General features: G+C 43.9%; 3 protein-coding genes across 3 annotated transcripts in view; 2 read left to right on the top strand and 1 right to left on the bottom strand.

The window, feature by feature from the left end:
• The first annotated feature begins 10057 nt into the window (after nt 1-10057).
• Nucleotides 10058-12009, top strand: LOC116312433 (H-2 class II histocompatibility antigen, A-U alpha chain-like). Its single transcript, XM_039608561.1, has 4 exons — nt 10058-10216; nt 10295-10543; nt 11000-11281; nt 11433-12009. Exons 1-4 carry the CDS (start codon nt 10159-10161, stop codon nt 11561-11563), a joined length of 720 nt encoding a protein of 239 aa, XP_039464495.1. The 5' UTR covers nt 10058-10158; the 3' UTR covers nt 11564-12009.
• A 1169-nt stretch (nt 12010-13178) lies between these two features.
• Nucleotides 13179-16803, top strand: LOC116333264 (H-2 class II histocompatibility antigen, E-S beta chain-like). Its single transcript, XM_031756456.2, has 6 exons — nt 13179-13338; nt 13447-13719; nt 15540-15753; nt 15843-15910; nt 15990-16103; nt 16450-16803. Exons 1-6 carry the CDS (start codon nt 13284-13286, stop codon nt 16473-16475), a joined length of 750 nt encoding a protein of 249 aa, XP_031612316.1. The 5' UTR covers nt 13179-13283; the 3' UTR covers nt 16476-16803.
• A 1710-nt stretch (nt 16804-18513) lies between these two features.
• LOC120438596 (disks large homolog 4-like) overlaps nt 18514-27634 on the bottom strand; it is a 14494-nt gene continuing 5373 nt past the window's right edge. The window contains exons 5-12 of the mRNA XM_039608977.1: nt 27498-27634; nt 27266-27416; nt 26297-26565; nt 25282-25436; nt 25111-25164; nt 24905-24958; nt 24493-24802; nt 18514-18576 (exon numbers count right to left, since the gene is read on the bottom strand). Of these exons, the coding sequence (XP_039464911.1) occupies nt 18514-18576; nt 24493-24802; nt 24905-24958; nt 25111-25164; nt 25282-25436; nt 26297-26565; nt 27266-27416; nt 27498-27634 (1193 nt within the window). The remainder of the gene's footprint in view (nt 18577-24492; nt 24803-24904; nt 24959-25110; nt 25165-25281; nt 25437-26296; nt 26566-27265; nt 27417-27497) is intronic.

Below are 27634 nucleotides of genomic sequence, written 5' to 3'. Positions count from 1 at the left end.
CCACCTTCCTCCTGTAGGTGTCCTTTGCTTCCCTCAGGCAGCGTTTCACCTCCTGCTGTGCTGCTTTCATCTCCTCCTTCACTTTGCTCCTGAAAGCCTTCTTCTTCATGTTGAGGACAGCTTTGACTTCCTGTGTTACCCACGGTTTGTTATTAGGATAACACCGTACCGTCTTAGCAGGGGCGACCGCGTCCACACAGAAGTTGAGGTAGTCTGTCAGACAGTGTGTCGCCCCCTCTATGTCCTCACCATGTGGGCTCAGGAGCACATCCCAGTCTGTGGTGTCATAGCAGTCTCTCAGAGCTTTCTCCTTTTCTGGGGGTCCATCTCCTGATGGAGCGTGTTGTCACAGGCTGCCTTTGGACGAAGGGTGTGTATTGTGGCGGTAGGTAAACAAGGTTGTGGTCTGACTTCCCTAGTGGGGGGAGGGGGGTGGCTCTGTATGCATCTCTCACATTAGCATACAGTAGGTCAATTGTCCTGTTGCTCCTTGTGGGACACAAACTGGTGAAAAGCAGCCAGAGTAGAATCCAGAGTGGCATGGTTAAAGTCTCCAGATATAATAATGAAAGCCTCGGGGTGTTGTGTCTGCAGTCTTGCTGTAACTGTGTGTATTTTCTCACAGGCAGCTGTTGCGTCGGCCCTCGGAGGGATGTAAACACACACACAGATCACATGACTGAACTCCCGAGGTAGATAATATGGCCGCAAGCTAACAGCTAGCAGCTCCAGGTCCGAACGGCATACAGATACTTTAACGGAGACGTGTCCAGGGTTGCAGTATCTGTTGTTAATGTAGACAATGAGTCCCCCACCTCTGCTTTTCCCGCTGGCCTGTGTGTCCCTATCGCCTCTCACGGATGTGAAACAGCATAGGTCTACGTTAGCCTGTGGCGTTAGCTCGGTTAGCCACGTCTCTGTGAAGATAAACAAACTGCACTCACGGTAGAGTCGGTTATCAGAAAATGATCAGAAACAAACATCCAGCCTCTGATGATTCATCTTTATCTACAGTTTGCACTTTGTGTTCTTTCTTGTATTGAAGGCAGGATCCAAACATCGAGCTTCATATTATTCATATTTACATCTTTACTGGCTGCTGCTGTTTGCTCTTTAATCATTGATTATGTACAAATATGCTTGAAATAAATGATGAATTAGTTGTAGAGGTTGTCAGTCCTGTGTGTGCTCAGCCTCATGAAGGTGCAGTGTGTTTCCTGACCCACACTGTTTATCAGTTTGCATGTGTGGGTTTAGTTTGATAAGTTATGTATGTAGTTATTAGTTAAACTCATTTTAACACAAGTGGAGGAACAATAACGCATAAATAGAGCAGTTCAGTTCGTATCAGTGTTTATCACTATCACACATGATTGATATAAAGACGCAGAGATGAGACAAACATTAACAGGAGCTAGTACAAATATATTATTTAACTATTATATTCATACAGCAGCAGGTTCACTCAGCTTTGATAGAAACGTCCTTCAAAGAGCTGCTTGTTGCTGCTCTCTACTGAGGTTTCAACACAAGCATGTGTACTTGTACCTGACTGAAGTATGTGTGGACTTTTCAGAATCAGAATCAGAATCGTGTTTATTGGCCAAGTATATGTGCAGACAAATACAAGGAATTTGGTTCTGGTAGATGGTGGCTCTCAAGCACAGCAATGTAAAAAACACACACACACACACACACACGTCTATATATACATTACACATGCATACACATACATACACAAAGCTGTGTAAACCAACTATAAATAACTAAACTTCTATACATAAAATACAGAAATGAAATGAGGTGGAATGAATACTACAGAATGTACATAAGGTGCAGTTGCAGTCTGGCAGTGGGAGCAGTGTGACAGGTCAACTGTTTAGAAGGGAGATGGCGAGGGGAAAGAAACTGTTCCTGTGTCGGGTGGTCCTGGTCTGCAGGCTTCTGTACCGTCTGCCAGAGGGCAGCAGGTCAAAAAGTCTGTGTCCAGGGTGTGAGGGGTCTGTGATGATTTTCCCTGCCCGTTTCCTGGTTCTTGAGAGGTACAGGTCCTGGATGGAGGGCAGGGGGGCGCCGATGATCCTTTCTGCTGCCCGTACAGTCCGCTGCAGTCTGCACCTGTCCTGTTTAGTGGCTGCACCATACCAGACTGTGATGGAGGAGCACAGGACAGACTCAATGACCGCAGTGTAGAACTGGATCAGCAGCTCCTGTGGAAGACTGTACTTCCCCAGTTGTCTCAGGAAGTACATCCTCTGCTGGGTCTTTTTGAGGATGGAGTTGATGTTGGTCTCCCACTTCAGGTCCTGGGAGATGGTGGTACCCAGCAACTTGAAGATCTTCACAGTCGACACAGGGCTGTCTGATATGATGAGGGGGGGCAGAGTTGGGGGATGTCTCCTGAAGTCCACTGTCATCTCTACAGTTTTAAGCATGTTCAGCTCCAGATTGTGCTGACTGCACCAGAGTACCAGCCGCTCAACTTCCTGCCAGTATGCAGACTCATCACCATCCTGAATGAGGCCAATGACGGTGGTGTCATCTGCAAACTTTAGGAGTTTAACAGTTGAGTTCTTGGAGGTGCAGTCATTAGTGTAGAGGGAGAACAGTAGTGGTGAGAGGACACATCCTTGAGGGGCACCAATACTGAGGGACCGAGTTTCAGAGGTGATCTCCCCCAGTCTCACTTGTTGCTTTCTGTCTGTCAAGAAGCTGGTGATCCACTGACAGGTAGCTGGAGACACGCTGAGCTGGGAGAGTTTGGAAGAGAGAAGTTCAGGCACGATGGTGTTAAAAGCCGAACTAAAGTCCACAAACAGGATCCTGGCATAAGTTCCTGGGCGGTCGAGGTGTTGCAGGATGTAATGCAGCCCCATGATCACTGCATCATCCACCGACCTGTTTGCCCGGTAGGCAAACTGCAGAGGGTCCAGCTGGTGGCCTGTAATGTCCTTCAGATGGGCTAACACCAGTCGTTCGAAGGATTTCATGACCACAGACGTCAAGGCAACAGGTCTGTAGTCATTCAGTCCTGTGATGGTGGGTTTCTTGGGAACAGGGATGATGGTGGAGCGTTTGAAGCAGGAGGGAACTTCACACAGCTCCAGGGATCTGTTGAAGATGCGCGTAAAGATGGGAGCCAGCTGTTCAGCACAGGTCTTGAGGCAGGAGGGTGAGACACCGTCTGGTCCGGGGGCTTTCCTGGGCTTCTGTTTCTGAAATAGTCGGCTCACATCCTCAGTGTGTATTCTGAGTTTCAGGGAGGAGGAAAGGGGGGTGGGAGGTGTGATGGAGGTCGTTGAGTCTGGATTGGAGAGGGTGATGGTGGTCGTTGAGTCTGAAATGGGAAGGGTGATGGAGGTCGTTGAGTCTGGATTGGAGAGGGTGGTGGTGGTCATTGAGTCTGAAATGGGAAGGGTGGTGGTGGTCGTTGAGACTGGATTGGGGAGGGTGAGGGTGAAGGGGGGAGAGGTGGAAGGTGTGTTGGGGGTCAGTGTCTGAAGCAATGTCTCTGGGGAGGGGAGGGTGAGGCGTGGGAGTCTGTCCGTCTCAAACCTGCAGTAGAATGTATTTAGCTCGTTGGCCAGGTCTTTGTTTGCTTCAACAGTGGGTGGGGGGCGTCTGTAGCTGGTGATTTCCTGCAGGCCCCTCCACACTGACGCAGGGTTGCTGGCTGAGAGCCGTTCTTCCAGCTTCTGGGAGTAGATCCTTTTAGCTGCTTTCATCTCCTTGGTCAGTGTGTTCCTGGCTTGCTTGTCCAGGGCCCTGTCACCACTTCTGTAGGCGTCCTCCTTGGTCTTACGAAGATGTTGGAGTTTAGGAGTGAACCATGGTTTGTTGTTGTTGTATGTGCAAAAGGTCTTTGTTGGCACACACACGTCTTCACAAAAACTGATGTATGATGTCACAGTGTCCGTGAGCTCATCCAGGTTATCAGATGCAGCTTCAAAAACAGTCCAATCAGTGCAGTCAAAACAGTCCTGCAGTTCCTGCTTTGCTGCGTTAGTCCACTTCTTCACAGTTTTGACTACAGGCTTGGCACGTTTAAGTTTTTGCCTATAAACTGGAATAAGATGGACCATGCAGTGATCAGAATGTCCCAAAGCTGCCCGGGGCACAGAGCGATAGGCATCTTTTACAGTGGTGTAGCAGTGATCCAGTATGATGTTGTCCCTGGTGGGGCAGTCTATATGCTGTCTGTATTTAGGGAGTTCGTGGTTGAGGTTTGCTCTGTTAAAGTCCCCAAGGATAATTGTAAAGGAGTCCGGGAATTTCCTCTCCAGGGTGGTGATCTGGTCAGCCAGCTCGCACAGTGCGTTGTTCGCGTTGGCCTGAGGAGGGATGTAAACTCCGACCAGCATGAAGGAAGAAAACTCCCGCAGTGAATAAAACGGTTTACAATTGATGAAAAGACTTTCCAAGTGTGGGCTGCAGTGTTTCTGTAACACTGTGACATCAGTACACCAACCTTCATTAATGTAGAAGCAGACTCCACCACCCTTTGTTTTCCCTGAGAGCTCCGTTTCGCGGTCCGCCCGGTGAAGTTGGAAGCCCGGCAGATTTAAGACAGCGTCTGGGACCCGCTCACTGAGCCAGGTTTCAGTGAAGCAGAGGGCAGCAGAGCGTGCAAAGTCCTTGTTGGTCCGGATTAAGAGCAGTAATTCGTCAACTTTGTTTGGAAGAGAGCGGAGATTCGCGAGGTGTTTTAAGAGGAATATACACATTTATAAATCCACAGTTCACATTTATGTGTTTACAGTTGATATGATTTTGATTCATCTTCGAGAAGTTAAAGTGAACCTGAATTACTTCACTGAAAAACTCAGAGCATCATCCATATATAAAGTGAAAATAAACGTGTGTCACAGGCTCAGCTGGTTGGACTGAACTACAGTCTGCTGTATCTGCAGCACTGACCCTCCTCACATCACATAACAGTGTATGAAGAATAATCACATTTACCTTTCTGAAAATATCAAAAACCAGTCACTGCACATGTTGGTCTGACTGTGGCTCCTGTATTTACTGTAAATAGGTTTTTCTGGATGACTTAATTAGCATTTGTTTTAGGTCTTTGTTTCTTATTAAAGTGTTAAAATGATGTGAAATTTTCTGACTGCTGCTGTTTTGTGTTTTCAGATGATGAGGTTGACTGTTTGTTCCTGTCAGACAAATGTCTGTCTAAGCTGAAAAATCCATGAATGAACCAAGGACCTCCACCCTGCACCAGACTGAAGAAGGCAAACAGCTCCTGGACTCCTCAGTGAAGCTAGAAAGATCTGAACTCTAACTGTGCCGTGGTCATGTCCCAGTGCCAGGCTTCAGATCCATGGAACACACTGAGCACCAAACCAAAGCCTCCACTGAGCTTCAGTCCACCAGTGATCTAAACCCAGGACCACAGCATGAAGCACTGGCAGATGGTCCTGACTCCACCCCTCGCTGTCAGGAGTTCATCCACTATTTCAGCCTCCAGAATGAACTAAGTCTCCTTGGTGGTGGACAGCCTATGGTCTCCATCTCCAGGGAATTCAAATGGATCAGACTCCTGAAGGAAAACTGCACCTCTGCAAGTGACATCTCAAGAATATCACAGCCTCAGCTCCTCCACACCGTCCTGCAGCACCTCGCCCTCCATCTACATGACACCACAGCTGATCCCAGCCTGGTCTTCACTCCATCCTGCTTCACCCTTACCTGATGACATCATCATCAGGAACGACAGGATGAAGACAAAAAAAACCTGCTTGATAATTTCCTAAATCCACACTCTGACCTGTTTAAACCAGATGCTCTGCATCTGTTTAGGGTCCTGGAGTCTCTGAACCACCACACTCTCATCTCAGTGCAGTGTCTCAGCTGTGTGGTGGGTTGTTTCAGTCTGCTGGTCTCACACACCAAGCAGCTAATAAAGCATGATGGAACACAATGTTGCTTCTTTCTTGTAAGATTCTATAATAGAATGAAACAATAATGCCAGTTATAAATAAAGACAATACATTGAATCAATTATGAAACACTCATTTTATTTCTATTAGATCTATAAATGCTGATGAAAGTTGGGCAGCACGCTAACGTCCTTACTCCACTCTGTACGCTCGTATGGGTCTGACCCTTTCACTCCTTTGAGTTTTTCCTCGTACTTTTTTTTTTGCCTCTTCGTCACGTCTGTCTTTGTACGGACCTGCCGTGTTCTCCCTCGTTTTGTACATAACTGTTTTTGGGGCAAATAAAATGCAAGTAGGGATTAAAACCGCAGAATTAATGATTACCGGTGCTGGAAATACTCGCGCTTGATGCAGTGTTTTGATTTTGTTGCCAGTCCTATGCACAATGCGATGCATGAAAGTCACGTGGTCTGTCAATCGGGAGGGGGCGTGGTCACGATTTTGGGTCGAGCCGCCATCTTAGTAGGCCAAACAAAGGGCTACAGGAGCAAACGCACACGGAAACATCAGCTGTGGCTCGTACTTGCTGTGTTGTCCGTTGTTAGATCGCACGATCGGGAAGGGAATAAGCTGGAAAATGGGTCTGTTTTTACCGTCTCCCCTCCTGGAAGCAACGCGAGGGATCTCATGTATGTTACCAAACAAAGACGTCAGGCTTGGATAGCAGCAGTGAGACGAGCTGATATCCAGCTCTCTGCCATCATTTTTTTTTTTTGGTGTGCTCCCGACATTTTCATTCCGGTAAGTTCTAAAGAAATTCACATTGCTCTTTATAGGCTTTGTTGAGAATAGATTCCTTAATATAGATCAGAGTTAAAGAGAATATAGTTTGCGATTGCTTGCAACATTATAATATTGCGGTTAATGAGTGTAAGAATACAAAATAGAAAATAGGCCTGAGATGGGAACAAAGAACTGGGGTACAGGCAGGAGGACAATCAACCCCCAGGACAGTAGCAAGAGTTACTGAGGGTGAGGAGCAGACAAAGGGCAAACGGACACTACCATAAAAGGAGATGGGGGTCAGGGTGTCAGCACCCTTGGCCACTGTACTAGTGTATTTCCATTGTAGGGGTGTTTACTGTAGGGGGGAGGAGACCAGAGGTTATAACTGTAACTGTGGAGTTCTTTAGATCAGCCTTCAGCACAGGACTGAATAGGATGCATCTGTAAGAATAATGGGTAATAAAAGGATTGTGTAAAACATGGAAACATCTCAGCGTGATCTCTACCAGGACCAAAAGAATCGCAGAGACCGTAGAAATTAGAGCAAACATCCTAATGTGTGATGCAGCAGAACTGTTCTGTTTATGGAGTAGCTTATCGGTGACAACTCCAGAGTAGCAAGTGGAGTTTGCCTTTTTTGCAGATGGTGTGTTTATGTTTTCATCTAGAGCAAATTTTGGAGGCAGCTGCTGAGGAGAAGTCAATGTTATGCAACCTCTGTGCAACACAGTGTGTTTGTTTTGATTCATGGCCTTCTAACATGGCACCAGGATCCCACAATGCACTGCGGCGTGACGTCAACTCCAAAGCCCTATAATCCATAATGTAAATATAATATGGCCAATATTATATTTATTATATTAATCATTATTAGTTATTACAGCAGTGAACTTGAACTCTGTGTCTAATACTGAGCTTCAGTAAAGATTCAGGTTGCATTTATTTATATTTCCTATCACCTTAAATCTTCACTCAAAGACAAGTATCTCTGACAGTGTATATACAGATGTATTATATATAAGAGACAAACATTGTTCTTTTAATATGTTGGCATTACTAAATTTGGCTCAATGCTTACATATATGTGTAAAAAGAAAATGTACGAGCTGTGATAACTGTTTCTGATAGAATGAAGATCAGACTGATATATGAAATATTCCTTTATTGGGTGAGAAAATCAGAGCATGTCATAACTGCTTTAAGTCATACAGAATAGATATCAGAGCCTTAAACAGGCTGACTTCTGCTAAATGGGTCAAACTGGGAAGAAAGTCTACAAACACATAACATCCTTATAGAATATGATGTAACACTATAGATCAACTTAGCTCAGAATATATAAAGCATATAAACAATTACAGCAATATGATGCAACAAACACAGCAGTGCTACTAATCCAAAATACTCAAAGCTTCATAGAACTGAAACAAACATTTATTTTTAGCTCCATTCTGCTGCTGATACATACTTTAGGTTTCTGAATATTAAACTTGTTGCTGCCTTTCATAGTGTGTAACTTGAAGGCCCTGAGTACTTTCTCCCACACTGAAAACACTGGGATGATAACATTATTTGAACATTACCTAATAAGACTGATTCAGGACAGACAATTAGTTATGTTAAACTTTCCTAGCAGTCCTTCACAAACAGGGAACAGTCTGTCTATTCTCTCCATCTGTCAGCTGCTGCTGGCTCTTCCTCCTCCTCTTCCTCACACACTGCTGAGTTTGTCCTGGTGGATCATCAGGGTGCAAAGCCTCACAGATGATGTGCAGCAGTGGGTCCCTCAGTCTGTCCTCACTCTGGACACTTGCAGTCGTCACACATGGAAATCAAATGTGTGATAAGCTGCAGGATTCAAACACAAGTGTAACTTATAAATACATGTTCATACTTTTATTCCACAATCAGAGAGAAAGAAACAGAGAGAGAGTGCAGGACAGACAGACAGGTGACAGTCTCAGGTGTACACACTGCTACAAAACAGCACAAGAGAAGGAGGATTTAGTGTTTGTGTTATTACGAGTGCGAAACAAGAAGAGTTCCAGATGGTCCAGTGGACACATGTGTGACTCCTGTGATTAAAGCATCTTTCTTTCAGCTTAACGAGTGAACCGTCAGCTCGTTCAAACACACGTTAAAGTCCGTTTGGCTCGACACCACCGAACAGAGGCAGCAATATAACATAGCTAACATTAACAGTGCAGTGAATCCTGCTTGTGCCGTCACATTCAGGACTGCAAACCGAGCAGCATCACTGACTTTCAGCTTGTTGTGTTTGTGGATATATGACTGACTTTAATTATCCATAAAATCATCACATTCTCTGTAAGATTAAGGTCAACTATTGTATTATTATATTTTAAAGGCTTTAAAACCAAGTAAACGCTGAAAGTACAAACATCACTAATGTCACATAACTTTGCCGACATGTGGCCAACAGTCATGTTTTAATGTTCTTAAACATTCGCACATAAATAAGTGACGTAATATTCAGTACTTACTTTTGACAGTTTACTCTTCGGCTGCCCTGCTTTAGCCATTTGCGGCAAAACTATCCACACCCACCGCCACGCTATGAATTGTGGGATTAAATGGGACCAACCGGACCATGCTTGAAATTTGGGGAAATCGACGGCACATTTGGAGTACACTTCGGATTGGGACAGCCGTCGTTGCATCGCTGTGACGTAATCGGTCTCAAAATGCGTACTCGAAGTGTGCAGTCTCTGAATTGGGACACAGCCAATGATTTGAGATGGAATGACTCACCTGTCACACCTGCACAGGTGAGCTGTGTGACAGCAAAGAGCTGATTGGCTGATAAACAGCAGAGGAAACAGGAAACACTTTAAACTCCTCCCCAGCTCTAACTCAGCTGCTCCTCTGACAGCAGGTTAACTACTGAACCATCTGATCAATAATTTATCTCTGAAACCTGATCAGATTATTGTAAAGGTGTCAAACATAAGGCCTGAGGCCAGAATCGGCCTGGCAAAGACTCTGATCTGGCCTGCTGGATGGATCTACAACAGGTGCAAAGTTTTTGTGTCTGTAAAAGTTTCCTGCTGACAAACACAGCTGTGACTCTCACTGTCACAGTAACACATGAACTCAGGTGTGTGTTTTAAACTGTAAACTATTTAAATAAGAAATAAATTCATATTTTACAGTGTTTCTAAACAAACTGAATCATTTTATTAAAATAAAGTTTTTTAAAATCCTCAGAGTGGAAACTGATCAGGCTGAACTTTATTTTGAAGAGTCTATAAATATTGATTATTGATCGGTGCTGTCTGTCAGATCATGTTCACCTTCAGCTGCTGTCTGCCTGGACACTGATGACATCATGAGCTGTGAGCTCTGTGACTGGCTGCTCTGTGTTAGAGCTCAGCTGCACTTTCAGTCAGTCACTCAGAGACTCTCACACACTGTGAGGTTCACACACACACACACTCACAGTTTAACTGTCAGAGAGCTGCTGATGAAGATGAAGGAGCTGCTCCTCTTCCTCTCCTGTGTCCTCTGTGTCTCTGCTGACGGTGAGTTTCTCTCTGTAAACAGCAGGTTATTGATCAGGTTATTGATCACGTCATTGATCAGTGTTTGATGTGTTTCAGCTCAGCACAGTGACATTAATATCGCTGGCTGTTCAGACTCTGATGGAGAGTACATGTATGGACTGGATGGTGAAGAGATTGCCTACGCAGACTTCAACAAAAAGGAGATGATCTACCCTCAGCCTCCTTTCATTGATCCTATGAGTTATGTGGAAGGAACTTATGAACAAGCGGTGGGTGAGCAACAGATCTGCAAACAGAACCTGCAGGCTGCTCGTAAAGTGATGAAGGACTACCCTCTAGAACACGGTGAGTACAAACATGTAACACCTGTCTCACCTCACCTGTGTTTACCTGCACACTCTGTAGAGTAACACACTGATGACATCATCAGCGTTAGTAATCAGTCCAATCAAACACACGCAGCTTCAAACTGATTAAATATATGAAATAATTCCACCTTAAACACATTCAGACTGATCATGTGTACAGAAACCCAACACTGACATATTTATATTTGTGTTTATGATTCACATCACATTTTATTGATATTTTTCCTCCTTTTACTTCCTTTAAAGCTGAACTGAGTCTGTCTGTGTTCCTCTGTCTGTAGTTTAACTTCATGATTCTGACCTCACACTAGTTTCTCTCACACAGACAACAATGACATCATCTGAGTGAACACCTGAACTTTTTATTGATGTTTATTAATAAATAAAATCACCTGCTGAGCTCTGATCCTCTGCCTGATGTGTTTGTGCACAGATGCTCCTTCAGCTGTGATGATCTACACCAGAGATGAGGTGGAGTTTGGACAGGAGAACACTCTGATCTGTCATGTGACTGGTTTCTATCCTGCTCCTGTCAACGTCTCCTGGACCAAGAACGAGCAGAAGGTCACAGGATCCAGCATCAACGTTCCCTATCCCAACAAAGATGGGACCTTCACCCAGATCTCCAGACTGCAGTTCACCCCACAGCTGGGAGACATGTACAGTTGCACAGTGAAACATCTGGCCCTGACACAACCACTGACCAAGATCTATGGTGAGAAAACTTTATTTAAACACAGAACAGTGACAGAGATACAGAGGTGAAGACTGAGCCCAGTGTTCATCAGAGCAGCTGGGTCTGATCTGAGCTGACAGTTTGTCTCCAGGTGTGATGTTCATGTCTCTCTGTGTGTTTGTGTCTCCAGATGTGCAGGCGTCTGGTCAGTCTGATCCAGGTGTTGGACCTGCAGCGTTCTGTGGAGTGGGTCTGACTGTGGGTCTGCTCGGTGTGGCTGCTGGAACCTTCTTCCTCATCAAAGGAAACGAGTGCAGCTGATTGGCTGACAGTCATGATGTCATCAACATTATATAATGAGCTCATAATCAGTGTGGCTGTGCAGAGTTCACCTGTAATGAACATCAGATTCCTCTGTCCTGTTTGCTTCTTGTTTACCTGCTTCACCTGCTTTAATTTAATCACCTGTATGAGCTGTTTTGCCTGTCATCATGTGTGTCAATAAAGTTTACCTATGAATTCAAACTAAAGCTACTTTCAGCCGCTCTCCCCCCACAGCTCCACATGTTTGATCCAGCAGATGTAACCTGGACTCTGTTCCTGCCACAAAAACAAAGAAAATAAAAGTCAAATTAATGTTGCTGAAATCAGTTTTATCTGAACTCAGGTGATCTCAGTGTGTTCATAAACTGCTATAATGAGTCCTTGTTTATCAAACTGTGTTTCAGTTTGTTATGTATCAATAAAAACGTGGGTAATAAACACAAGTCTGTGTGAGATTGTTCTTTGTGTGTCTTTACAAATATTCTTGGATCCATTTCACTCTGTGTGGTTTGAGTCAGGAGTGTCTGAGTGGGTTTTTAGGTTCTGCATCCTGTTCATAATCATGTGACTTCATTGGTCAGAAAAAATTACTGAATTCCAGCTTTTAAGGAAGATTTCAGCTCAAACACGCAAACAGTTTAATGCAGGAATCCCTGTGTGTGTGTGTTGTGTCAGACTGAGCTGTAACTCATCCTTGTGTTTAACAGCAGAGATTCACTGACTGATCATAACGCAAAACAAAGATGTAAAACTACATATGTGATGGAGACTCTGCTGATTCAGACGGCTGAAAGAAAAATCAATGAATAGTTTACAGAAATGAATCAAACATGTTTTAATATCTGACATTTAATGATTGAAACAACATTTATATTTGTTCTGAAAACTATCTCAAGATGTCATTTTCCTCGTCAATGATCTGATAACTAACACATCTATGAGCTGAAACGTGCTATTAGAGGCTGGCTGTGAAGATTTTGTATCTCTGAACAGGAATTTGTCTGCATGAATATCTAAACAGAAAATGTGAATTACAAACATTTAAAATTGATTTGAACCCTAACTCTGAATGTAACACAGTGAAATGTGATTCAGCTGCTCTGAAGCCTGAAATAATAAATCTGTAAATGATGAAATCACACTTCACATTAATTAGAAAACAAGCCTGATTTCATGTTTGAGACGTATTTTAATCATATCTATGAGGTCTGTGCCGTCCACACAGAAGAATGTCAGAGCTCCACGGAAATGTTTCACAATAAGAGTGTTTCTGTCCTTTTAGGCTGAAAGAGACACAGGAAGTGTGAGTATAAACAGTGTGATGCAGTAAATTCAACTGATCAAAAGTACTGAAAGTGACTGGATTGTTTTATTGATTATTAAACAGGAGGAAATTATTACAGCAGTGCTGTCGTCAGTGGTTGATTTAATGTGTTGGCAGATAATTAGATTCCTCCATGAGTGGAATATAAATGTAAACACAAGGTTTTGAGTGCAGCAGAGAGAAAACGTGCTGATGACATCACAGAGTGCTGCTCTCTGCTTTTAAAGCTTTAATGGACTCTAACTCACACAGGATGATGAAGAGTGTGAGCTGTGAGCTAGTCTCACAGAGTTCTTCCTGGTAACAGCTGACGCTGTGGTCATGTGACCTGTCCTCTGTTTTTAGAGCAGCTCTCAGTCAGACTGAGTCAGTTTGTCAGGAGAACTCAGGAACATGGCTTCATCCTTCCTCTGCCTCAGCCTCCTCTTCATCAGCCTCAGCACAGCAGGTACCATTAATACACTCATAAATGATCATTAATACACTGATCAATACTCTGATCAATGATGTGATGAGTCCACAGTCTGATGTTCTGTGTGGTTCTGTTTGTTCTCAGGTGGATTCATGATGTATTCGGTGGATCGCTGTAACTTTAACTCCTCTGAGCCGCAGGACATCGAGTACATCAGGTCTTACTATTTCAGGAAGGTTGAGTTCACCCGGTTTGACAGCAGTGTGGGGAAGTATGTTGGATACACTGAGTACGGAGTGAGGAACGCAGAGGAATGGAACAAAGATCAGGGAAACCTGGCTGCAATGAGAGCTCAGAAGGAGACGTACTGCGTAAACAACATTGGTATTGACTACAGCAGCGCTCTGACTAAATCAGGTGAGTGTGCTGGTCTGTGTGACATCATCAGGTGTTCATGTTGACCTCACTCTGAATCATTTATGATGGACCCACAGCTGCAGGTCAGACTCTGATGATCAATAACTGTAATAAATCACTGACTGTGACACTCTAACCTCAGTCTGTGGCGCTCCCTGCTGGTGAAACGGGCAAACTGCAGCTGTTCATTATTACACACTGATGATATTCATTTGTTTGTTTGTTTTACTTTTTGAGCTGAAAAATCGTCCACATTTGTTTTCTAATATTTTCATATAAATATTTTTAACAGCATGAAACATCTTTACAGGTTAATAAAAAAACCTTTCATTCTTTTCTTCTAATTCATTGATTTTAAATCAGATAAAATTTAGAAACACTGATGTTTGTTTACAGCTGTCTGCAGTTTATTTATTGATTCTGATTTTCACAGCTTGTGTAGCAGCTTCACACCTGCACACATTTACAGCTCAGATCTATGAGTCAGTGTAACAGTGGAGCTATTAAATATGATGAAACAATTATAAAGTTATCATTATAACACACACACACATAAACACGACTGCTGTTATTTAATCTGTGTGTGAAGTGTCTCACTCTTTACAGCAGCTCTGCAGTAAAGTGAGCTAAAGTGCTGAAACAGCAGATCAGACAGAGCTGATGAATTCATGAATCAGCTGCTGTGCTGACAGGCTGACCTGACTGATCAGTGAAATGTAAACACACACAACCTGCAAGCTGTGTAACACGTGGTTAATAATTCATGTGTTCCAGTGTGACAGACGTTCATGTTATGAACTGCAGTCAGCTCCCAGCAGCAGCAGCTCAGAGGAACATGAGGAGAACCAGCTCAGACCTCCTGTGGAGGGGAAGCTGTCTGATAGTGCGACATCATCCTGTGTGTTCTGCTTTTGGGTTATAGATGGTTAGAAGTGCACCTAATGCAGCATGAATGTTGAACCACATGAGCAGGCTGTTTACAACAGTAACTTCCTCTCTGTAGAGTGAGATGGTGTGACCTCAGAGAAGGAAACAGGTGTGAGAGGTTTCCTCCATCAGGCTGCAGCTCTTATCTGACCCATCTGTGTGTGACTGGTTACAAATATGATCAGTTAAACAGGCAAAGCGCCCCCTGCAGGCTCTGGATGGTACAGTCTGATCAGAGTGACCCTTGGCCTCGCTCACCACCACGATCACCATCTCCTCCACCGTTGTTGTTCAGCCTACAGCTGAGCCTACAGTTGTCTATACCTACACCCAAACGTAATGAAACAGCAACCAATGTAAAACATTCATTAATCAGCTGCTGTGAGTCTTTAGCTGTAAAAAAATGTATCTAACAATAATACATCATTTGTACTTCATAGTTTCTGCTCATGAATTAAACAGTTGGATGAGCAGAAATTCAAACTGGGACCAGCTGTGGATTCAGTCCTTTAGTTTGATGTTGATATTAACCTGAGTGAATGCAGGCAGGGTTCATTTATGTGTGGATGATCTATAGTGTTAGTTTCTCATCTAGTCTCCATGTGTCAGATTTTACTTTCAAACCACAGCAGCTGATCTGCAGGAGGAACAGTTCACTGATGGTTCACACTGGTTTCACTCTGAGTCAGCACTTCACTGGATATTAATAAAAACTGATCCAGGTTCAAGTCTGGTAGATTTTCAGCACATACAGCTCTGCATTTGTTACTTTAAAATAAATGATGTTTCTCCTCACAGCTGATTCATCATCTGATGTCAGACTGGTTATATGTGACTCTACTGTTGACAGTAACTTTATTAATGCACATGGATACAATCATACTGTCTTCCAGCTAAACCCTACGTCAGACTTCACTCCACGGTAACTGCTTCCAGTCACCATCCCGCCATGTTGGTGTGCAGCGTCTATGACTTCTACCCCAGTAAGATCAAAGTGAGCTGGCACAGAAACGGAGAAGAAGTCACCTCTGATGTCACTTCCACTGAGGAGATGGCAGATGGTGATTGGTACTACCAGACCCACTCACACCTGGAGTACACACCCAGGTGAGCATCATAGTCCTTGGAAACATACTTTTAATATGAAGTCTAGACTAAAGTTTAAGATCTGAGAGTCAGTGATGTTTGTGTTGAAGGTCTGGGGAGAAGATCTCCTGTAAGGTGGAGCACGCCAGCCTGGAGAAACCTCTGATCACTGACTGGGGTAAATACCTGTCTGTATCTACACTCCTGTACACACCTGTACAAACCTACCTGTCTGACTCTCACCTGTGTGTCCTCAGACCCATCCATGCCTGAGTCGGAGAGGAACAAGCTCGCCATCGGAGCCTCAGGACTGATCCTGGGTCTGATCTTATCTCTGGCTGGATTCATCTACTACAAGAGGAAGGCCCGAGGTCAGAGCAGGACTCTCACTCACAGACCAGTTCATACCTGAAACCAGTTTAGACCAGTCTAACTCTAAAACCACATTATATGAGTCTAAAACTGGTTTGGATCTGGTTTACATCAGTATTTTTTATATAGTGATGTTTCAGGCAGGTTTAGACCAGTAGTGTTTATTTCAGAAAACTGTTAGTTACATTAATGTTTCAAACACAGGTTTTTACTGGGGTTTTTTAAGAGGACTCTCAGAGCTGGTCCAAGCTCTTAAACATGAAACTTTACTGAATCATTGCCATCGATCTCTTTGTTTTCAGAGTTTGTTGGTGACTGTGTCCTTGTCTGTTCTTCTTTCTCCAGGTCGTATCCTGGTTCCCACAAACTGAGCCTGGATCCTGGTTCTGTCTGATGTTATAAAAGCTGCTGCTTCCTGTGTTCAGACTGATGATGATGATGATGACCTCTGTCCGGACTCTGATCCAGGGCCATCTCAGTGTTGTTGATTGTTGTGGTTTCACTGGGATGGTCCTGGATCAGGTCTAATGTAGACTCTGCTGTTTGATGCTTTATGTGCACCTCTGTTGTTTAATCCATGTAATGTAACCCCTGTAATCCACGTCTCTGAATGATTTGGGTGTTTCTGCTCATCTGATTACCATAGATCCACATTTTTACTGGAGGTCATTGTTCCAAAATAAATGACTCAAACTCTCAGCTGTTTGTTTACCTGCATCCTGTTAATGTCACACTGAAGAGTTTATTGATGTCAGGGAGATGCTTCCGCACACCCTCACCCTAACCATTTTCCCAAAGGGCCACATCAGTTGGGGAAGGTGTCACCAACAGTCAGAACTTCATTATTCAAGGGATGCCAAAGATCATTTGAACTCTGGCAGATCACCAGGTTCTTTTCAACAGATCAAATATGGGAGCATCTGATTTTTATCCCCACTATATTAATTAAAACTAAGAACTCACTATCTTGGCCTAGAAATGAACAATCAGCATTCTGTGTGATGCACTTTCTGTCATCTCAAACATAACTAGAGAAAGTGAATCATTCGTGGGATTTGTGGAGTGTTTTGATGGTGGCAGATAGCGAACCACTGATCATTCTACTGAGAGATTTGGTTCTGTTGTGTGGGAGTGTTTTGAGTTGATTCTGGTCAATCGGGTGGGTTTTTCCAGCTTTGTGTTCTGGCTGTTTGCTTTTGTTTTGTGCGTCTTTATTTTATCTGAAAATCGGAAAAACTTAAAATGTAAAAAATCTGCTTTTCATAATATAAATATCATTAAATAACTTCCATTTGACTCGTAACATTTAATGTTATAAAAAGATATATTTTATTTTAAAAAATAATCTTAAAATGTTAGTCTACAAAATGTGCAGCAATTTAATGTATTTATTCTCTTTAGCTGATAGTTTGTGGAGCCATAACTGCATCTCTACCAGTTTCTCTGCACTCCAGCCTCCTCTCTGCCATGTGAAGGGATTTTCCTTAAGGCAGGAGAAATGATCTCCACGAAAAGGAACAGGTTCGGCCATCGCACAGTGGGACAAATTCTCTTCTTAAATAAAAATGAAAAGGGTTTCCTTAAATGCATCATGTTATTAATTTGCAAGTTCATGAGCATTTTCCATTTCAAAATCAATTCTACCCCCAGGTCAAAAATATGTAAGTTTCCCTAATATAATATTATTTATAAATATACCCGTCTAGAGATTAAATGCATAAGTACATGGAGGCAGGACCTCACAGCAGAAGCATACTCCATAATGTGCATTATTATATGTATGTTATATGTAACGTGGTATTTTTCAATTATTGTATTTACCAACATCAAGAAGTCACAAGCAAAGAAAGACCACACCATGGTGCATGTTCACACAAGGAAAGTTTACTGGTCAAAAAATACGCGTTCAAAGCAACACAACAGCAGCTCAATATGAGACAGAGTTCCACTCTGTAGAGTGGGCTATCATTATGAAGCAGTTGGTTTTATTTTGTGGATTCAAGCTGCTCTTCATATTTTTGGCCACCAGATGTCACCAGAGAGGACTGTGCTGAAAAGCTTCGAGTAATGAACCGTTTTTCAATACAAGCTTCAATGCTTCAGAAAGCTTCATTTGGCCATCACTAGCGTTTATTTACAGTGAAACACCAGGTGAGAATATGTATGCAGTGTGGCGGGGGAAAGGGTCCGGGGGAAACAGATTAATCTTATACAAGCTCCTCTCCTCGCCAGATTCAAAAACACACACGCTCGCTCGGGTCCAGGGCAGATCTACACACACGCAGAAAGATGTCCAGGTTAGGAACGATCTCAAACTCACAGATTCAGATTGTGATTCAGAGAGACTGACACTGATGGCTCAACGATCCAGTGAAAGACACAGGTCCGCCATCATAAATACTGCTCCAATCAGCTGGGATCGGCTGCAGGTGTGACGGTGAGCACAGGTGCGTGGGCCAGGGGCGGGAGCCCCTGGGGAGGGGGGAGAAAACAAACAAAACAAAAACAGCCGAGACCTCAAATGGACTGATAAAGTTGGGGGAGAGCTTCTTGGATTCTACCTGAACAGGAACAAAGTGTGTGGAAGCCCATAGCCGTAGTCAGGCGCTGGCATCCGGCGGCGATCCGCGATCTATTTGTTTTGGTCCTGGGTGCGGAGCAACTCTGCCTGAGTGGCCTGCCACACCCAGAATAAATACACACAGGAGGTGTTCACAGCTGACAAAAATTAGCATAATGACACCAACAAGTGAAACTAAAACAACAAGACCTCTTTAAAATAAAACAGGAAAAATAACAGGACGCAGACATGATACAAGCTTGACAACACAGGAAACGTGACAGATTAATGCACGCAGATTCAACATGACGAACCAAAGAGGAAGACTGAAACACCGGCATACTGAAAGTAAAACACTGAGGACAGCACCAGTGTTGGGTGTAACGCGTTACTAAGTAGTGCGTTACTGTAATTAAATTACTTTTCCACTGAAAAAGTAGAGTAACTAATTACTGTTCATTTTTAGCTATTTTAATTACAGTTACTTACAATGTGCTTGCGTTACATTGTAAAATAACTAAACTCGCTGAAAATCATTATTTAATTTCAATAATTTATCTTCTAAAGGTAAAAATAAACTCTGCAGCTTTAACATCGCTGTAGTGCAGCTGCACGTTATTTCGTGCCAGTTTGCTGCATAGTCGTATTCTACAGCGGAAGATGTCGGACTCGGCTGAAGCGAGGGCCTGTTTTATGAAATGGAAATATTCCCGTCACTTCACTTTTCTAAAACAAGCAGACAAGAACATTACAGTAATATGTAAGCTATGTCCTGGGGAGAAAAAACTATCGGCTGCTGTTAATGGCGCGAGTAATCTACTGAAGCACCTGACACGGCAGCACAGACAAAGCCTTCTGAGTGATCCTTGTTCATCATCCATGGATAACACCGCAGCAACTCCTGCTAAGCAGACAAAACTTGATTTTACTTCAGCAGCACAGAAAGTGTCTGAAGGTGAGCTTAAGAAAAAAATGACTGCAGGCTACGTTGTGGAGGAGATGCTACCGCTGCGTGCTGTAGAGTCTCCGTCTTTAAAAAAAATTATTTATTATTTAAAGAGTTTAGTTTCTATTGTTTGCCCACTCAAGGTTTATAGGGATTTTAAAAAGTATTTAGTTAAATTACTTATTGAGTAATTAAGTTACTTTTCAGACACAGTAATTAGATAAGTATTTTAAATACAATATTGATTAAGTAATTAGTAATTAATTACTTTTTTTAAAGTAACTTACCCAACACTGGACAGGACAGACCAATTAATACAGTGAATAGGAACAGATAAGTTCACTGGGTGAATGGGTTAAATGCAGAGAGGAATTTCCCCACGGGGATCAATAAAGTATATATTATTATATGTTTTTAAAAAGAAAACTTTGATTTTGCCACCCTGAGAAAGTTTGTCTAGGTCTGCCCCTGTGAAAGAGGGGAAGAGAGAAAGATGGCAGCTTGGTCAGCACTAGTGGCCTCTATAAGGTGTGCAAATGTATTTGGGTCTTAAGCCCCGCCCCTCAAGCGCGCTCTGGATGCCAAAACAGTGCCACCAAATTGTAAACAAAAAAAAACAATTATGTAAGTGTGAAAACTTAGTTGTAAATAACGTATTTGTTTTAACGTCTATATTTACAGTTTCAATTAATCTATTTTCACTATCATTTCTCTTTTCAGTTTCATTTTAAGCTGGCATTGTTTTAACTCCATACCTGTGGGACATGACTGTGAAACGTTAGCAGCACCTCAGCAGACACACAGTTTCTGCTCTCTCTGCTGGCTCACTGTGAGGTTTACATCAGTTATTACCACAGAGAGGTTATTACCACAGAGAGCAGAGGATGACCTGTAGCCTTACCTGCATGCTGTGCCACATTATCTGCATGCTGTGCCACATTATCAGCTCCTCCATAACTCTGCAGGATCCCAAACAGCAGCACTTCTTCTGTTCCTGCATGAATGAGCCCAAACTTACAGACACATGGCGCCTCCTGCTGCACGGAGAGTGCATTAACAACAAAGACTTGCTAAGAGCCTGAAAGAATGAACTGGATTTCTTTTACTTCTTGAAACCTCGTTTTGTTTCAGGTTCTTAAGACGAGCACATGTCACATGACTGAGGCCCTGCACGGACATCAAGATTATCTGTAATTCACAGGCTCAAAGGAAATATGTACAACATCAGTGTGTGTTTGCCCTGTTTGACTGAACGGACATTATAATGTCTCAGGAAACTGTGTGTGTGAGATTTCAGCATGGCTTCATCAGAAACTCTGTGTAACAGCAGTGAGCCTTAAAAGAGGCTGCCAGCATTAACTGTAGTGATCTGTCCTAATGAAAGTCGGAGGGTGACTGATGGACATGCATCAGATGTCTCTGATGTCTCGAATGTCTCGGATGACCATGCAGGCCCATAGCTGTCCATAATAACACTACCTCAGCAGTGTGATGGGAGCGTCTCTTCAGATTTGTGATATTTGAAAGCCTTACATCCCAAACTAAAGAGGACAAACCTACAATGTTAAAAATCTGATCTATGCTGTCCAGCATCAATGTAAGAACCCCACCCAGGTCAGTCAGCAGCTGGAGGACAAGCAAGTCTACTTCTGGCACCGCCCGCAACGTCAGCCAATCACAGGTGCATTATGGGACAGTGAAGAGTCACAGCTGTAAACTGTAGCTTTAATGAACTTACAAAATAAAACTAAAACTAATGAAATATAAGAGAATGAGCAAAGACGGAGGACGTCATCATGTGGGGTTTACAGCATGGAGAAACAAATCTTTACACTTTCTAAGTTAGAGTCAGACAGCGCTGATGGAGGTTTGTGTTCATTTATGAATAAATGTTCTTCTCCGTCACATTTAGATGGAACCTTAAAAACATGGAGCAGGGATGAGGACAACAGTCTCTTTGAGGATCAGTCAGGTTAATCAGGAACAGATGCTTTTATTTCAAATATCAACACAGGATTCAGTTATATATAAAGACTGTACAGTCAGTGTGTGTCTCAGTCACATTTAAATCAGCATGTTGTAATGTTACAGGACGAGTCAGAGGGGGCGCTGTGGAGACAGGCTGTGATCTCCCCAGTCTGTGTGGGATCACCCACAGAAACCAGTCATGTCACAGCTCAGCATTCACTGTGGTGGAGGTCAGGGACTACTGTATGCAGTGATGCTCTTATACTGGTCTTATACTGGCCAGGGAGTTGTTCTCCTGTACAGCCTGGAGCTGGGACCATGAGGTTAAACCAAAGGTTACAGAACCAGGAGGTCCTGGAATCCAACATCATCCCACATGTTGGACCCTCAGTGTCACCATCTGAGAGCCAGATCGTTGGGAGATGAGAGGAGTCTGGACCAGTGCAGACACTGATAACTGAGTGAGTTTATTTACAGTGGAAGGTGAAACACAAAGAAAAGCAGAGCATGGCAGGGAACTAAACTAACAAACCCTAAACTGGGAGCAGCTACAAGATAATACAAAGGAACAAAAAACCTGTGACTAGAAACCTGGAACATGAAAACCTGAGACAGGAAACATGGAACAAGAAAATCAGCAAGAAGACACACAAGACCTGGAGAAGTCCAACAGGAGACACAGACAAACCAGCAACACAGAGAAGCAGACACAGGGCTTAAATACACAGAGGGATAACAAGGGAATGAGACACACGCACAGCTGGGAGTAATCAGACATGACGAGACCAAGGGGAAGTAAAACTGAAAACACCAACAGAGAACACAGACTGTCAAAGTAAAACAGGAAACACAGAGACGTGGACTTGACATGGCAGACAGAGCAAACATGGAACAGAGACAGAAACCAAAAAGAACTGTAAACAACACTGAAACCAAGAGACTAGAAATGTTAACTAATGAACTCAAAGATTATATCATGATTCAAAATACAAAACACTGGGTCACCGACAGTCAGCTGTGGGGCTCAAATCCTTCCTTCACCATCACACATTTGATAAATGTTGTCATTAAACTTCTCTTACTTTTGCTGTTTTGCTTCCACCACGATAAAATCACACTTCATGCACATTATTTATTCACTTATTACCCACCAGTCTACCGTTGTTTACAGTGCTGTCTTTGTTTTTTTTTTTTATTTAAATGACCTCGGACAAGAATATACTGAAGAAATGTAAACTTTTTTAAAATTATGCAAAATTGAAGATTATTTTTTAGGGTTATCTGCTATAAAAAGCCAGGGCAGGAAAATCTCCTTCATGTCTTTCTGTTTTATCCTCAGTTACTTTCACACAAAGGCATCTGCTGTGATGTTCACACCTCTGATGAAGTCTCACATGTATCAGTGCTGATAAATGATCAGAATTATAATATTTCTGACTGTCTGAGGAAAATTGAATCGAATCAGGACTTTGAGAACCGGAATCAAATTGATTATAGAAATCAGTGATGATACCCAGCCCTAGTGAGCAGCCTAGGCCTGACAGAAGTGGATGTAGCTGTGGGTAATAAGAAAAGACGAACGATTGATAACTCTTTTGTTAAGTTAAGGACTGATCCATCTGAAATTCATAGCCAGCTCTGACACGGTGTCATCAATCTTTGAATGCTGAAAAAACAGCAGTGTATCCAGGAAACACATTATATGCTGCAATAAATGCACTGCCCAAGTGTCCCCTCTCCCCACTGCCTTTCAGCAGCAGGCAGCAGCAAGCAGGTCGTCAGAGGAGCCAAGATGATGATTAAGTTTAATATTGCCTACAGTAAATAAAGAACTTTGTGTTGACAAGATTGTTAGTTAATCATTTACAAATCAATATTGTCTGTATGAACAGCAATTTCACCCCTTAAAAGTGCACATGTAAAACTGCGGTGTTAAGCGATGCGGCTGAAAAATTTGGGTGCGCCTAGCATTCGTGCTGGTGCGCCGAAGAAAATAAGTTACGTGCACCAGTGCAACCGTGGCAACAAGTTGGTCTACAGCCCTGTGGGGGGACACTCCCACAGGGTTTAAATCTGGGACTCTCCACCATTTGACCCTAGAACTGAAGAAACTTCTCGGATCAGAGGTGAAACATCTTCAAGCAACTCAAAGAAGTCCAGACGCTTTTCTTTCCAAGCTCCTTGGTTGTATAAAGTGCTCTGAGTGCTCAGACTGATATAAGAACCAGTCTGTTTGTCTGTCAGCTTTCACACTGGAGTTTCTCCTGCACACTTTGTTCTACAGAAACTGTTCTGGTATCCAAACGTGCAGCTTTTTAAGACTACACCACTATTACTGTTCATTCTGTAGCTTTTAAACTTTTTAAAATATTTAACTTATTACTTTTATTTCCATTCCAATGAATGGAGAAATCTTTAAATCCTCTTTACACCCACCTTACTTTGTAACCTCAGTAGTTCAGCATACTTACATACAGTTGGCACTAATAGGGATCATTTCTGTAGCAGAACAGGAAAATGACCTGTGATTAGATTCATACATGACCTGCAGATTGTTGGTCTGCTGAACAGGTTTCATGTGAGGAAGGTTCACTCACATTAACACCTGTGGTTAAACATGTGTAGGTCCTCAGCTCCATCAGTATCTATGACACCACCTTGGTCATATAATCAATAATAAATTTATGTTAGTCAGGATTTTCAGCTGATGGGCGGAGTCAGCAGTCTGCTTTGCACGAACACGCAGGATCCAACATGGACGAGACTCACACTCCGCTTTTATAAGGAATTTATTTCAATATTTCAAGAGTTTCATTTATAACTAATTCATGTCATTATACAACGAGCCGCTCATCATACCATCTCAACTCTGTGTGTGTCTGTGTGTCTGTGTGAGTGTGTGTGTGTGTATTACACTGAGGATCTGGTCTCCCTTGCGGAGCTCCCCGCTCAGGTCTGCTGGGCCTCCTGCGAGGATGAAGGAGATGAAGATGCCCTCTCCGTCCTCTCCGCCCACGATGTTGAAGCCCAGGCCGGTGGAGCCACGCTGCACGCACACCCTGCGAGGCTCCCTCGAGTACTCGTCCTCTCCCATCATGCCGCGGGGGATCGGGGAGTATCGTCGCAGCGACGGAGGAGGAAGGGCTTGTGGGTAATCACACATGTAGTCCGGCTCCATGTAGGCTGCAGAGAGGACGGAAGAGTCAGCAGCTGATCTCTGACATCTGGATCAGGGTCACGGGTCTCACATCTGGATCAGGGACACGGGTCTCACATCTGGATCAGGGACACGGGTCTCACATCTGGACCAGGGACACGGGTCTCACATCTGGATCAGGGACACGGGTCTCACATCTGGACCAGGGACACGGGTCTCACATCTGGATCAGGGACACGGGTCTAACATCTGGAACAGTGACACGGGTCTCACATCTGGATCAGGGTCACAGGTCTAACATCTGGAACAGTGACAGGGCTAACATCTGGATCAGGGACACGGGTCTCACATCTGGATCAGGGTCACAGGTCTCACATCTGGATCAGGGACACGGGTCTAACATCTGGATCAGGGTCACAGGTCTCACATCTGGATCAGGGACACGGGTCTAACATCTGGATCAGGGTCACAGGTCTCACATCTGGATCAGAGTCACAGGTCTAACATCTGGAACAGTGACAGGGCTAACATCTGGATCAGGATCACAGGTTTAACTGGTTGCTGACTGTGTTTGACACATTATTCTGGATTAATCTGTTATGGATGATAATCTTATCCATAGCAAAGCAAACATGCTGGACTTTCCTCTGAGTCTTGAGTTCACCTGCATCAGGATCAAAGCCTGATAGGATCAAACATTCCTGAAGGAAAACCTCATTAAACTCATTTTAAAGCCTGACTGTGTCCTGGTTTCATCCTCTGAGGAGTTTAGAATTAATCTGAGCTGAAGGTGCACATCTGTCCTCTGGGTGGCGCTGCAGGGAAACTAAAGTCATCATTCAGAGTGAACTCACATCTGTACAGATGACTGATATGCAGCACTGTTTATAGTACTATTTATGGTATTATTCACAATATTACTGTAGTATTACCACTGTAATAAACATGTCAGCAGGTGTAGTCAGTGTGATGCTGTACAGGTGTACTTACAGCTGGTCAGGTCGGGGGGGCTGTATCTGTATGTATCTGTGTGTGTGTGTGTGTGTGTGTGTGTGTTACACTGAGGATCTGTGTGTGTGTGTGTGTGTGTGTGTGTGTATTACACTGAGGATCTGTGTGTGTGTGTGTGTTACACTGAGGATCTGTGTGTGTGTGTTTGTGTGTGTGTGTATTACACTGAGGATCTGTGTGTGTGTGTGTGTGTTACACTGAGGATCTGTGTGTGTGTGTGTTACACTGAGGATCTGTGTGTGTGTGTGTGTGTGTGTGTGTGTTACACTGAGGATCTGTGTGTGTGTGTGTTACACTGAGGATCTGTGTGTGTGTGTGTGTGTGTTACACTGAGGATCTGTGTGTGTGTGTGTGTGTTACACTGAGGATCTGTGTGTGTGTGTGTTACACTGAGGATCTGTGTGTGTGTGTGTGTGTGTTACACTGAGGATCTGTGTGTGTGTGTGTGTGTGTTACACTGAGGATCTGTGTGTGTTTGTGTGTATTACACTGAGGATCTGTGTGTGTGTGTTTGTGTGTGTGTGTGTGTGTGTGTGTTTGTGTGTATTACACTGAGGATCTGGTCTCCCTTGCGGAGCTCCCCGCTCAGGTCTGCTGGGCCTCCTGCGAGGATGAAGGAGATGAAGATGCCCTCTCCGTCCTCTCCGCCCACGATGTTGAAGCCCAGGCCGGTGGAGCCGCGCTGCACGCACACCCTGCGGGGCTCCCTCGAGTACTCGTCCTCTCCCATCATGCCGCGGGGGATCGGGGAGTATCGTCGCGGTGACGGAGGAGGAAGGGCTTGTGGGTAATCGCACATGTAGTCCGGCTCCATGTAGGCTGCAGAGAGGACGGAAGAGTCAGCAGCTGATCTCTGACATCTGGATCAGGGACAGATCTAACATCTGGATCAGGGACACGGGTCTAACATCTGGATCAGGGTCACAGGTTTAACATCTGGATCAGGGACACGGGTCTAACATCTGGATCAGGGTCACAGGTCTAACATCTGGATCAGGGACACGGGTCTAACATCTGGATCAGGGTCACAGGTCTAACATCTGGAACAGTGACAGGGCTAACATCTGGATCAGGATCACAGGTTTAACTGGTTGCTGACTGTGTTTGACACATTATTCTGGATTAATCTGTTATGGATGATAATCTTATCCATAGCAAAGCAAACATCCTGGACTTTCCTCTGAGCCTGAGTCTTGAGTTCACCTGCATCAGGATCAAAGCCTGATAGGATCAAACATTCCTGGAGGAAAACCTCATTAAAGTCATATTAAAGCCTGACTGTGTCCTGGTTTCATCCTCTGAGGAGTTTAGAATTAATCTGAGCTGAAGGTGCACATCTGTCCTCTGGGTGGCGCTGCAGGGAAACTAAAGTCATCATTCAGAGTGAACTCACATCTGTACAGACTGATATGCAGTACTGTTTATAGTACTATTTATGGTATTATTCACAATATTACTGTAGTATTACCAGTGTAATCAACCTGAGAGCAGGTGTGAGGAGGTGTACAGGTGTACTCACAGCTGGTCAGGTCGGGGGGGCTGTATCGATCAATTGGGTGGATGTACTGCGAGGTGGGCGTGGCCACCTTCAGGTAGACCACCTCTCCTGTGTTCTTCAGGGCCGACACGGCGTCTTCGTGCAGGACGTCCTCCAGAGACATGTGGTTGACCTGCCGGGGGGCGGAGTCTCACGTTAGACCACAGTCACATCAGTTTAGCGTGTCAAAGAGAACACGTGTGATGTCACGTACCGCCAGGATTTTGTCTCTGATCTGCAGCCGCCCGTCACGGTGTGCCGCCCCGCCCTCGATGATCTTGGTAACGTAGATGCTGTTGTCTCCAGGGACGTGCTGGTTCCCCACGCCGCCCGCTATACTGAAGCCCAGAC

The sequence above is a fragment of the Oreochromis aureus genome, linkage group 3, assembly GCF_013358895.1.
Source record: "Oreochromis aureus strain Israel breed Guangdong linkage group 3, ZZ_aureus, whole genome shotgun sequence".
NCBI classification, from domain to species: Eukaryota; Metazoa; Chordata; class Actinopteri; order Cichliformes; family Cichlidae; genus Oreochromis; species Oreochromis aureus.
This window is presented reverse-complemented; position numbering and strand designations above follow the sequence as displayed.

Bases quoted from the DNA above. Each gene is read 5' to 3' on its own strand.
- LOC116312433 (XM_039608561.1), top strand. From the start codon at position 10,159: ATGAAGATGAAGGAGCTGCTCCTCTTCCTCTCCTGTGTCCTCTGTGTC. The intron at 10,544-10,999 runs GTGAGTACAAAC...GTTTGTGCACAG, and splicing joins GGACTACCCTCTAGAACACG to ATGCTCCTTCAGCTGTGATG. The intron at 11,282-11,432 runs GTGAGAAAACTT...TTGTGTCTCCAG, and splicing joins ACCACTGACCAAGATCTATG to ATGTGCAGGCGTCTGGTCAG.
- LOC116333264 (XM_031756456.2), top strand. From the start codon at position 13,284: ATGGCTTCATCCTTCCTCTGCCTCAGCCTCCTCTTCATCAGCCTCAGC. The intron at 15,911-15,989 runs GTAAATACCTGT...GTGTGTCCTCAG, and splicing joins ACCTCTGATCACTGACTGGG to ACCCATCCATGCCTGAGTCG. The intron at 16,104-16,449 runs GTCAGAGCAGGA...TTCTTTCTCCAG, and splicing joins CTACAAGAGGAAGGCCCGAG to GTCGTATCCTGGTTCCCACA.